Here is a 14,130-nt window from a genome sequence, read left to right on the forward strand (position 1 = left end):
ATATACAGGCCTGGAAAGCAGTAAAAATTCCCTTTTTTGAACTTGGCTGGCAGACTTTCTTGTCACACCATGTAATGGTGGGCCCCTGGTTTATCCACATCAAACGGGCATATTTAATGCCTTGCTCTGTTCTCCAGCACAAAGAGAAAGTACAACTGTTTTTGTTAACACATGGGGCTATGTTAAACAGATTAGTCCATTAGACCAGGACATTTTGGAACAGGTGTGTCTTCTCATGTGGTGCACACTCATTTTTCACTTTTTATAAGATCACACTAGAGAAACTATGAAGGGAAAAATGTCCTTCAAAGTAAACATACGGCAGACCTGTACATATACAGAAATAGCTTCAATCACCATTGTAAGTACACATGGATTACTGCTGTTACTGCAGGACAAATGATGGAAATGTGAGATTTTAAAAGCATTTTTAAAAAGTTATGAAGAGGAAAAGTGTGCAAGGTAAAGAATACCGTATATACCCGTGTATAAGCCAAGTTTTTCAGCATCCAAAATGTGCTGAAAAAGTCTACCTCGGCTTATACTCGGGTCAGCGGTACCCGATCCGAGTAGCTGAGATTGCAGTCACTTTTAATCATTCCTATACCAACAGTACACTTGGGGAGAGACTGCAATATCCCACAATGCCCTCTGTTGGTTATATGAAAGATTAACAGTGCACCCTCTGTTGGTTATATGAAAGAATAACAGTGACTGCAATATCACACAGCGCCATCTGTTGGTTGTATGAAAGAATAACAGTGACTGCAATATCACACAGCGCCATCTGTTGGTTGCATGAAAGAATAACAGTGACTGCAATATCACAGCGCCCTCTGTTGGTTATATGAAAGATTAACAGTGACTGCAATATCACACAGCGCCCTCTGTTGGTTATATTAAAGAATAACAGTGACTGCAATATCACACAGCACCCTCTGTTGGTTATATGAAAGAATAACAGTGCGCCCTCTGTTGGTTATATGAAAGAATAACAGTGACTGCAATATCACACAGCACCCTCTGTTGGTTATATGAAAGAATAACAGTGACTGCAATATCACACAGCGCCATCTGTTGGTTATATGGAAGAATAACAGTGACTGCAATATCACACAGTGCCCTCTGTTGGTTATATGAAAGATTAACAGTGACTGCAATATCCCACAGCGCCCTCTGTTGGTTATATGAAAGAATAACAGTGACTGCAATATCACACAGCGCCCTCTGTTGGTTATACGAAAGATTAACAGTGATGGCAATATCAAACAGCACCCTCTGCACATAGTAGTGGGACAGTGGGACAATGCACACAGTAATCCGTTTGGCAATTCTCTGTCACCATCAACTTTGCAAAGAAGTCCAGTTGATCGTTTGGGGGGTCGCTTTGGCGGAATGTGCGCTGCTGGGAGACAGGGCTGTAGTTGTGTCTAGGCTTATACTAGAGTCAATAAGTTTTCCCAGTTTTCATAGGTAAAATTAGGTACCTCGGCTTATACTCGAGTATATACGGTAAGTGATTTTTAAATTTCAACAGGTGCCAAGTTTTCTGACTCCTTTTGCCTTTTTATTATTCGAATTTTGTTGTTTTTTTTTCACAAATCTAGAAAATTTGTGGTTTTCAAATTTTTTGGCATTTCATGCAAAAACTTCACTAAGTAAAAGATGTTGAGGTGCTATAGAAGTCAATTGGAGGAGCACTGATCCTATTGGACCATTTCAACCAGGGATCCCCAACCTTTTGAACCCGTGAGCAACATTCAGAAGTAAAAGGAGTTGGGGAGCAACACAAGCATGAAAAATGTTCTTGGGGTGCCAAATAAGTGCTGTGATTGCCATTTGGTAGCCCCTATGTGGATTGTCAACCTACATTGAAGCTCTGTTTGGCAGTACATCTGGTTTTTATGAAACCGAAACGTGCCTCCGAGCTTGGAATTCAAAAATAATAAGTCTGCTTTGAGGCTACTGAGAGCAACATCCAAGGGGTTGGAAAGCAGCATGTTGCTCACGAGCTACTGGTTGGGGATCACTGATTTTAAACCAATCAGAATGTTGGAGGTTTTTACAAGAGCTTAACCAAAGAAGTAGGCTAGACACGTTGTACATTATGTGTTGAGCTTCTGTACATGTCCAAGGCAACCAAAGCCCTTTAGCACTAAAGATCTGTGCCTCCAAAGATACCCCAGTAGCTCCCCATCTTCTTTTTTTGCTGATTCACTGAACATTCTCTGTGCTGCTGTCACTTACTGAGTTTATAAATGTCACAATATAAGGCTGATTAATAATTAATAAAGATAATTACTACATGGCAGCCCAGAAACCAGTGCAACTAGCATCAGAATTTAATAATCAGCTTTGTAGCATCAGCTTATATTACAGGCCAAGCTCATTTTCTGCTTGATCATTTGCGACGACCACTAAGCTTAGCTTCTCAACAGCTGCTCAGAGCCCACTGAGCATGTGAGTGTCGCAGAGATTGTAACCCCCCCCCCCTGTGACAAGTTTGAAGTTTGAACTGGCAGTTAGGCAGATTAAAAAAAAAAGGTTGAACTTGATGGACGTGTATCTTTTTTTCAGCCTTACTTACTATGTTACTATGTTACTGGATCATTTTTGCTATTGAGAAGCTGAAACTTTAGGCTGGTGCAGTATATAAAACATAGCATTTTTAGCCATATTCCTTTTTAGGGTTTAGTTCTCCTTTAAAAGGCACTTCTGTAGAAGCACTGGGTTGCAATCTTCTTCTGCGTTTACACTCTTCTCTATGGCCCCAGGCCAGTGTGCATGCGCAGCAGAGCAAAGGGGGATTTTTGCTTCTAAGTTCAGCTTTTCACTGTAATGTGTATGTGCACCTGGCTCAGGGCTGCAGAGAAGAATGAACATGAAGATGTGGTGCTCCTAGCCTAATACCCTTGGCTGGTATAGTTTTCAGTGAACAGGAGTACCATCCCTAAAGTTTATTTGAAAGACCACTTGATAGGATATGAATTATTTGTTGGTTAAGTTTTCTTTCAGACCATGTAAATTTCTCTTAAACATTTTCTCATAGGCTGAAGAACAGCCGAAAAGCCAAGGCAGATCTACACTCCTAGGAGGCTAAATCACAACAGATATGGATCTTGCCAACAACAGAGGCCTCAATCTGATGCTCAATTTCCTGCTAATTGTGATGGTGCTACTGCTAATGTTAATTTTGGTAAAGCTCCTGTAAGATCCATCGAGATCATTCTCGGAAAAAGGAACAACTCCAGAGATAATGACAACAAATGGAAAGAACTACAATTCCTTTATCCCTCATGGGACATGAATACTACATTTTCCATTCCGAAAAACAACTTGCTTTTTTCCACACACTAACTTGAGAGTGATGTACATAATTTCAAGTGATAAGAGGAAAACGGGTTTCACAATACTAATTGCTTTTAACACGTTTGCTGGACTTCTTGAAGCACTTCATATTTAGGATAGTCTTATGTTGTATACACATATATACATGTATATTCAGTCTTGTATCATCTAAAACAGTAGAGATTCCACTTGTTACTACTGTTATCAGTAGTGTGCTAGGGCAAAAAAGGTTGTTAGCACTAGCACAGATCACAATTATCTAATATTGAAAGTTTATGTGAAAAAATAGTAAAGCCCATCTATAATGCCTCAATATTATCCCTAAAAATGTATATAGAGAATGATGTAAATCTAAAATAAAATATTAGGATATTAGAAGTCATGATCATATAAAGGCATGGTGACACAGGCCAATTGCTTTTATACACGTTGTGGAACTATAAGGATATTAAATGTCACTAATGTCCTTTATAATTGGAAGTAAGTTGTAAAATATCCCATTAAACACATACATAAAAAACCTGTAGCTGGCATATTGTCCACATGTGAAGAAGTCCTGGCAGCATGTGAACAAATGGCAAAAGGATTGCCCCTTTACATTGATGCATATTACTTCAAGCAGGTAAAATGAAAAGGTGAAAAATAAAAAACATGTTTCTAAGCCTAACTGTCCTAAATGCAGATTCTTCAAGACATGTTTCAGTAATTAATTTACTGCAATTGTACACAAGCTCTGTTGTATACAACAAAAACTTTGACACATAGTTACCTGTAAAATGAGTTTTTAAGCACTTTTACACAATGTTTGTTTTTCAAGGTATTTATGTAAAAGAATGAACACACAGCTAATGCATTATTTATTGGACTCAAGAAGGATTATTCATTGTATCTAAATACCCAACAATGATAGTTGTGGATTATCCTCGGCATTATAACTATATAATACACAAAAGCCATGAATATCTTGTAAATGATATCCTTATAAACGGTGAGTAGTGATGTCATCAGTTATAAACGGTGAGTAGTGATGTAATTTCTGTCACATGACTCACTAAAATTTGTGTATTATAATAAATAAAGTACCCCCAATTGTTAAATATGAGGATATTATAAGTTACCTCGGAGTTCCATGACCTGTATAAAAACACTCGGCCTTCGGCCTCGTGTTTTTATATGGTCATGAAACTCCTCGGTAACTTATAATATCCTTATATTTTACAAGAGGGGGTACTTTATTCACTATATAATGTATACTTTTAAATAAAGAATCTGTACATTTTAGGTAGTCAAGAAAAATCAATCATGGCTAAAGATGGAATGATACAAAGACAGGGACAGATAGAAAGACAGACCAGTGGATTTTCTGTTCTGAAAATGCACTGTACCTGTAAATAAAAAAGTTTTTTTATGTACCATACATTGTGCACTGAATACATATATACACACACACATTCTCCTACATTAGAAATTTGAAGCTTTCCTGCACACACACACACATCGCAGTCAGGATGTTTTTTTAAGAACCTTGGGTGTGGTTCTGTGTGTTTACCAGTTGGCAAAGCATGAGTAAATAGTTCTCATGTTGCTAAAATTTGTCTTCATGGGACGATAGATCAATTTAAAAGGCTAAAAAAATTGTTCAAAGTCAAACAAAGCGCTAAAGGAGAATGTGCTTAACCCATACAGTCTGTTCCTGTACCTGGCCATAGGTACCTAATGGAATCAAAGCTTGGAAATAGACAGAACCAGATCATGGGTGCTGCAATTATGGTAAACATTACGTTTGAATAAAGGTGATCTATATTCGAAACATAGTGTTTATAAACATAATTACAGCACATAACTGCAGTGTCCTAGTTTTAAAATGACAATTCAGCTTTGCATGTAGAACCAATGATGGGCCTCATTTTATTAGGGCTCTTACACACAATCGTTTTTTCCTGCGCACAGACAGACACATGCAAGTGCCAAACGCAAGTGGGACGCAGCATGTTGCATTTCACCTGTGTTCAGCGCATACATGCTTCTGTGTGAGTACAGCCCCCTTCACAATATTTGAGTGCGTCTACTCCTGTGTATCCCTGCGGGTGAACGGAAGAAATCGGAACGCAGGGGAGCGCAGCAAAAAAACGCCAGTGTGTAAGAACCCTTACGAATTAATCTAAAGAAACTTCACATTATTAGAACGTATTTTGTATTCTAGTCCATGGGATAGGACCTTAGGGCAATGGCATACACAGGGATACACAGCTATCATTTTTCCTGACCGTTTGTAGCTTAACATGGGGGCAATAAGATAACTGAAACGGATTCCCAATAATCCTTAACAGCAATCGCTAAAAAATGGCGACTTCTACATCTGCAAGTGACAATTGCCTGACCCACGAGCACACCATGCTCCACAAGAGTGAACCTATTAAATGTTCAGACTGCAAATGATCTCTAATTTCTGAAAGTGCCATTTCACTGTGGTCCCTTATTCTCTTGTCAGAATATAGCAGCCTAAAGATTGCTTTAGTACAGAGGGATAAAAAGAAAGACATGACATATTACAGTTTTCCTAAATTTAGCAACCTATGCTAATGACATACTGAATATTTTCTCTACTGCTGTCCCCTAGCAGAGAACAGTGGTAGACTAAAACATGTTTTTTTCCTTTCTTTTTTAATTATATTTCTTTTTTGACCACTGTAGCATGGATTCCTACTTAGTCTTGGCAACACATTATCACAGTTATTTGTAGCTGAATATACACAACCTCTGACATAATCACTCTTGAATGCACTATTACAGTTTTGGAGATAGCTGGGAATTATTTTGGATTCCTAACATGGTAATGAACTGAACAGTATACATTGCAAAACCGTTTTAATTATACTTTACTCCAGTAGGGGAAGACATAGTTAAAAAATTTAAAGGGGAACTCCACAAAAACATAACTAGAGCTTTTTGAAAAGTAAACATAATTTCAACCAACTTTGCAATATACATCAATTAAAAAATATGCAGACTTTTCATGATTTTTAATGGTTTCTGACCCCAAGCCTAGTCCCCTGCTCTTCTGCTGATCTCTCTGACTACTTTGCTGAGCTGGCTGACTACTGTTACTTTGTATCAACAGCCAGCTGTCCATAGACTGCATCCTCCAAACTCCACAATTCCCGGAACATGATGTGCAATGCATTGAGGTTTATGTAGTTCCTGCATGCTGTCTGTAAAGGCCCCCATACAAGGGTCGATAAAAGCTGCCGACAGACCTAATCGGCAGCTTATTGGCCCGTGTGTGGGGCCATCCGAAAGGCTTCCCCGATCGATATCTGGCTGAAAGTCGGACAGATCTTGATCTGGCAGGTTAAAAAATCCTGTTGGATCGCGGCCGCATCTGTTCGTTTATGCCGTCCCGCGATCCGACCGCCCGTATCGGAACATCATAGTGCAATGCATTGAGGGTTATGTAGTTCCTGCATGCTGTCTGTGAAGGCCCCCATACAAGAGCCGATAAAAGCTGCCGACAGACGTAGTCGGCAGCTTATTGGCCGTGTGTGGGGCCATCCGACGGGCTTCCCCAATCGATACCTATCTCAATCGGGCAGGTTAAAAAATCCTGTTGGATGGTGGCCGCATCTGTTCGTTTATGCCGTCCCTCGATCCGACCGCCTGTATCTGATCCATTATGATCTGATCGTTGGGCCCTAGGGCCCACAATCGGATCAGCCCAATATCGCCCACTTCAATGTGGGCATATCAGGGAGAGATTTGATTCTTTGGCGTCATTGCCAAAACGAGAGGATCTCTACGTCTATGGCCAGCATGAAATCCAAATTCTTTTTTTTTTATCAAAAAGAGTTAAAAGCTGTTGCAAACACCTTGAGCAAAACAATAAGTTCAATGTATGTTATACTACATGGAATTGTACTGATGTGTTCTACTTTCACTGTTCTATACTGGAAAAGATATTTACGTTATCCTCTGTCAATGTATCTATTTTTGAAAAATAAAAGAGATTATAAAAAAAAAAAAAAGCTGTTGCAAACAGCTGTGGAGAAGTTGTTAGAATTTGTAACATCAGTGTTTTAGTCCCTCCTTCCCTGCCAGGATTTCAAATGATGCAGAAAGAGAAGAACTGTTAAACAGCTGGATTTCAGCATAGAAAATTGGATTTATTCATACTTTTTGAAGAAACCGGTAACTGTGATGGGTATATTAGGGGTTTTTTTTTGTTATGTGGGCCTCTTAATCAAATTTTGGTTTGTAAGCCGGAGTTCTGCTTTAAATACAGAAACAATATCTAATTGGTTACGCTTTTAAATGAATTGCATCTATGTAATTGGAGCATAAGTAGAAAAATAAAGCAAAAATATTTTGTGGGGGGCTATGCATTTACAGCAAAGAGAAGGAGTAAAAACATCTTTTTAGTCTAAAGAATACTAAATGTGAAGAAAATTAAGTGCGCACAGTACAACAGCGGCAATACGGCTACCGATCTTTATACAATATATAAGGCAGTTTGTATGCCTGGAGGAAGTACTTCACAAACCCTTTAAAACCCCTGAGGAGTTGCATAATCAACTAGTTATATATGATTACTATTAACAAATATATACTCTTTCCGGTAACACCTACATTACAGGAAAGTTACCCTAGCAGGAATGTTCATCTCTATGATGTAAATGACAAGCCTGGTGTACAGTACATGAAGTTCTTTATCTAACAGCAACATCTAAAGCACAGAAACACCTTTTCCCTTATAAGAATCATAACATATACTAGGTAAACCACTATAGCAGAGAATTTCAGAGTTGATGGATTAAAGTGTTCCATTTTACAGTCCACAATTTGGCTGGGCTAGGATCTTAGCTCCTATTGCTTTTTAAATATTTAAAATATTGTTGTAATAAAATATTGCAGTATACCCAGAAGCAAACAAGAATACACCCCCAGTCTCATCCTTGGATTGGTCCATCCTACCTAGTCCTTTAAAGGGGAAGGAAACCTAGTCGGCGCAAACCCCCCACCCCCCACCCGTTTGTTGCCCACCCTCCCTCCTCCCCCCTGGCCTACCCGTCCCGCTGGGCAAATGCCCCTAACTTGTTACTTAACCTTCTGCGCAGGTCCAGTCCAGGGAGTTCACAGACGACATCTTCTTCCACGCGATCTTCTTCCTGCTTTGAACAGCGCATGCGCAGTAGGATCATTTCGCCGGTACGATCTACTGCGCATGCGCGTGACTTTTGGCGCATGCGCAGTAGATCCGTAGCGGCGAAATGATCCTACTGCGCATGCGCCAAAATGCCGTTCACAGCAGGAAGAAGGCCAGGGGGAGGGTGGGCAACAAACGGGTGGGGGGGGTGGGAGGTTTGCACCGACTAGGTTTCCTTCCCCTTTAAAGGAATAGTTCAGTGTGAAAATAAAAACTGTGTAAATAGGCTGTGCAAAATAAAAAATGTTTCCAATATAGTTAGCCAAAAATGTAATATATAAAGGCTGGAGTGAACAGATGTCTAATAAAACAGCCAGAATCCAACTTCCTGCTTTTCAGCTCTATAACTCTGGGTTAGTCAGCGACTTGAAGGGGGGCCACATGGTACATTTCTGTTCAGTGAGTTTGCAATTGATCCTCAGCATTCAGCTCAGATTCAAAAGCAACAGATAGGACCCATATGCCCCCCCCCCTCAAGTCTCTGGTTACCCTGACTACCAGGCAGTATCCAATCAGTCAGTGTAAACCAAGAGAGCTGAAAAGTAGTGATCTGACTGACATGTTATACATTAAATCACTCCAGCCTTTATACATTACATTTTTGGCTAACTTACTATATTAGAAACATTTTTTTATTTTGCACAGCCTATCTATTTACCTAGTTTTTATTTTTACACTGAACAATTCCTTTAAGCTCCACAAGGATATTCAGAAGTCACCGCCATAGTTAAGAAAACTCTTGCAATAAAACATTATTTACTATGATCTGGAGTTAAACCACAAGGTGGCAGTAGGTTACTGGCTTGCTTTAGCTAAGAAGCATTAGAACAAAAACAAAAAAAATGCTTAGAATGAATATAAATACATATAATGCAAATCTGAAATAACTACTTTCCAGTTGAAACAGCGTCAGTTAAAAGCTTTGCTTAGCAAAAATAATTTTGCAGATTTACCATCTGTCCCTTGAATGTTGATGGACCGTTTAATGCAACTCACACACAAATATATTTCACTGGCTTGTGGAATTGTCCTGGGCACTGGCCACAATGTAAATTATTGCGGCTAAATTATATTGTCTACATAACAGTGTGCAAGATACCTTAAAAAGACAATTTTGTGCAGTCACATAATTTGAGTCATTTAACTGACAATAGTTGCATTGCAGACAATGACAAGCCGTTTTGGACATTTTTTTGGCTGCGATTTCCTGCAGGCAGAAAACAGCCCATTTGTCATTGACCTTAGGTGAAACAGAAACACTGAGCTCTGTATAAAATGCACTCATTCCTTACAATATTAGCTTTGTCTTTAACTTAAAGATAAAAAAAAGAGTTCACTATAAAGGGTGTTTACTTGTGCAGGATCAGTTCAAATAACTTTTCCTCTCCCATTAACTATTTAGAAAAACGAAGGAGGTGGGATAATGTGTAAAGCAAAAGTGGCCACTGTTCTCTATTTAACAAACAATGAAACACAACATGTGGAATAAAAACCTCGCTTCCGTCCCAGTATCAAGGAAATTAGATAATAAACACCACTGATCTATCTTTTGAAGTCTCATAATTTAGCAGCAGATTTCATTTTAAAAGATCACCCTTAGAGAAAGAAAAATATGAAAGTGCATTCCCATAACTGTCCACATGGTGGCAGTATAAACCAATTCTACAGTTGCATACCTGTGGCTGGGCTTTTTCCTGTCGGAGCTGTTCAAGAGGCTGCCAATTGGATATAACACATGTATCATCAGTCAGCCTGCGGTCCTGGAAATTAGAATGTAGCTGATCTGTGAGCCACATTTGAGTCCTCACAGAGGGCTGAATAGGAACTCCACCTTGGTATGCATAATGGCTATATTTTTGCCCATATGGTTCACTAAGAGTAGTGGATGGTTTACTTTCAGGTAAGGCACTATAAGTCATGTCCAAAGTATGTCTCCTACTTGATACAGCTGAAGTAGTAAGTGTTTTGCTGTTGCAAGCATTGTACTTGTATTTACAATCAATTCCCATATACTGCCTTTTGTCTGAGTCTTTATCATCTAACTTCAGCTGCTCCATGCTGTGATGTAGGCAGGTTGTCCTGTGCCTGCAGGAGTGCTGAGACATGGTGCTGTCTCTGCCAACATGTTCAAGGCTATGTCTGGAGCCAGCTTTCTCTGAACAGCTGTCCACAGTGAGACCATCAGGTACACTGAGTTTAGACAATGAAGACCACTTTTTCATTGGTCTTGAGTCTTTCATATCAAGAGATGCGTCAGTAGACAATCCATACTGTCTGCTCCCTGCTGGTAAAGAGTAATTGCTATTCCAACGTGAAGAGTCCAGTCTGTCCTCTCTAGTTCTGGACAGTGAAGACCTGGGAGTAGAGGGCATACCATGTGCTGCAGTAAGGGAGCCCAAAGGGTATGCACTTTTTAATGTTGATGAACTGCTGGAAGTAGGATGATCTGTAAGGGAAAAGAAACACGTTATGGCCCATAAATGATAAGGTAATACAGAGAACATGGTACTGTCTAACTTATGCACTGAAAAAAAAGGAGTTCATCAGTCTGGAATAAAGAGCCTTGCCATTGTGGGTACTAAACTCAGACTGTGTAAATATGTGAGAATGACTTTGTATTCTTTTGTTTTTTCGAAGGTTTTTGCACTGCTCGCAATGTAAAATAATTTGCTAGCAAATATTACATAACTTGTTATCGCTAAGAAAAGGTTAATGTTAACTCCTGCTCTGGATGTTGGTTAAATATTTTGTTGCAAAAAAAAAAAAGGTTTGCAATTATAACATTTTATTGCATACACTGCTCATTGCAAATGTTTTTGAAACATATTACATTCCCCCATTAAGCATTAAAAAAAATAATCCCAAGTTTAATGACACGTTAATTGGGAAAGGTACTTTCTTATTATTACAAAGAAAATCAGTCAAAGATTACACATATATTTTATTACAGTACTTATTTGATGCATATTCAACTTTCATATATGGAGAAGCTATATATATATATATATATATATATATATATATATATATTTTTTTTTTTTTTTTTTTTTTTTTTTTCTTCATGTTTTTGGATTTTTAGAATTTTTGACTGGTTGAGCCAATGGTACAATGCATTTCCAGCACAGAGGTTTCCCATGGCTAACAAATGAGAGAATTAAACACACAACAGCTGGCTTTTGGGGGTCAAGAATTCTATGCAAGCCTCCCACAGCTGATCACCTCATCTGACCAAGTTATTTCTTGGCAAAAGGTCTGTCTATAGCTTGCTGATGCAAAATTACAATGGAAATCACACTCATTCCTCACAAGTAGAGTTACAGAGCAGAGAACTATCTACTATCCATTTAATTGCATGGAGGATTTCTCAGTGAAATGCTGTCATTTCCCACCGTGCATTAAGGGCCATTCTGCAGAAACTTTATAATTAACTGTTCTAATATGCACTGGAATTAGGGTTAATTAGTATCTTGGTTACTTACAACTGCCTTCATGTTCATGTTCAGTGATGTCAAAAAATAGCTAATGGCAGTACATTTTTTTAAAAAAAAATCAGTTTAACAAAACTCAAATTCTCAGTGCAAAAAATGCCCAAAAATGGGGATCCAATGATACAGAAATCATTTGTAAAACAAATCATTATAGATATCAAAATACCTTAACTACCCCTGCTTGGAATCTGAAATACTGAGAGCTGTTTTTGACTTATAAGGCATACTGCACAAAGAAAGAGTGTTCGTTAATGCATTTTTGGCACTGTTCTAAAAAAAATTAACTGATTTTTCAACACCACAAGGCGCTGTGAAAATCCTGCCAATGTGAAGACTGCCAAACTACAGTAATTTTAATCACGAACATCAGACCCCAGACTGACTTTTCTAAGGAGTATTGCCATTTTCTTTCTTGTCCTGGGGTTGATGCTGCAGCTCCCAGGGCCAGTGTGCAAGAGAAGAGCAAAATCTCTTTTCATTCAGTACGTTTTCAATCTACTCGGCATGAGGAGAGCAGATCCTTTTACTTGCCATTATTCCAATCATTAGAGTGCTTGGCTGGAATGAATGGCAAAATGCAAACATGTCCCCTGGTATTTATCTGTTTGGGCCACAGAGTCCAGTCAGTAGCACAAGTGGGCAAAAACATGTAATTTGTGGAACTACTTTATACAGTCCAGGGTTATGCAAAGCTCATTATTGTAGAATCCTGATGTTTCAGGAAAATCTCAAATGAGGTATATGTGTTAATGAAGAGTAACGTATTAAATGATTATAGCCTGAGAATCAGATTTTCTTAATACATATCTTTGTGTTAAGGACAAGGTTTAACCTTTCAGCATTAACGTTACACTATGCGACAGCTTTTGAAAGATCACTTAGTCAGATGCACAACCCTACACAATAAGAGATTTGTGGATGGTCACAGGACATGCAAACTAACTGGAATCTATTTACAGAAACACCCGGGGAAAAGTAGGCATGTGGTTTATATTATGACCAGCTTAAATTTACTAAAAATAACATTCACAGTGGACAAAACCATTTAGGAGAAATGGGACAAAATATTTTTTTAAAAATGTGGGAAATGCATTAGAATAGGTGGTACTACATAAAAACAACTTAAAATGAAGGAATATGAAATGAGGTAGCTTCATGCACTGCTGAGAGAGATTACCTTTTCTAGGTAGTAACTGTCGATATCATACGTTCATACCCTATCACCAGGTGACTTTACGCTCTATCGAACGGTCATTACTCCGCAAATTCACTAAAGTGCGAATTTTACTGAACTGTTACCTCTTTCGCCAGAGTTTCCTTCCCCATCTTAGACCAGGCAAACTGATAAAACAAAGCTACATCTTCCTCAATCTTATATAAGTGACATCACACCTGTATGCTGGAAACTCATAAAAGTTCTAAAAAAATGCTGACAACCTTTACTTTTTTGAAGCGGGATTGCCTTCAAAAGTTCTAACTATTAAAGATTTTTGTGTTAACATTGTTAACATTCTCCAGACATTTGAGGGGCATGCCACATTTGTTTTAGAGTGGGCTCATGTCTAGGGCATTAAAGGATCTTTTATGTCTTTATTATGGTTCCTTGGACATTTGTAATAATAATTGTCCACTTCAAGCTTTTTTCGCCATCACTAATAAAGACGTCCATATGACTTTTATGTACCAGCCCTATTCAAATTGACCTAAGCGTAAGAGTATTAATGAAGTTTCGCTTGGCAGAAATAAACTCTAGCAAAACTTTGCTAGGAAATGCTCACACTGTCAAAGTAGCGATAGCGAAAATTCGCCAGCATTCGGCTGCTGAGATGCAACTTCGCATTTTAGTGAATTAGCATAGCATTTTAACGAATTAGCGCCTGGCGAAGTGTTGAGAAATGGTCACCCTTCAGTGTATTTGCCCCATGGATTATTTTTGTACACTTTTCTTAATCAATGCATTAATTTTATAGGTATGGGATCTCTTATTTGAAAAACCCCATATCTAGCAAGTTACGAATTTTGGAAGCATTTTTAAGTAAATAATTACATTTAAAAAAAATATTTCCTTATATTCTCTGTTATTATACTGTATCT

General features: G+C 38.5%; 1 protein-coding gene across 6 annotated transcripts in view; it reads right to left on the minus strand.

Moving 5' to 3' along the window:
• LOC108717915 (centrosomal protein of 85 kDa-like) overlaps positions 1–14,130 on the minus strand; it is a 139,544-nt gene that overhangs the window by 71,908 nt on the left and 53,506 nt on the right. For all 6 annotated transcript variants that reach the window (XM_018265364.2, XM_041564613.1, XM_041564612.1 and 3 more), the window contains one exon: positions 10,225–10,994. In XM_018265364.2, coding sequence (XP_018120853.1) covers positions 10,225–10,994 — 770 coding nt within the window. The remainder of the gene's footprint in view (positions 1–10,224; positions 10,995–14,130) is intronic.

This window comes from Xenopus laevis, chromosome 5S (genome assembly GCF_017654675.1).
Source record: "Xenopus laevis strain J_2021 chromosome 5S, Xenopus_laevis_v10.1, whole genome shotgun sequence".
Taxonomy (NCBI): domain Eukaryota; kingdom Metazoa; phylum Chordata; class Amphibia; order Anura; family Pipidae; genus Xenopus; species Xenopus laevis.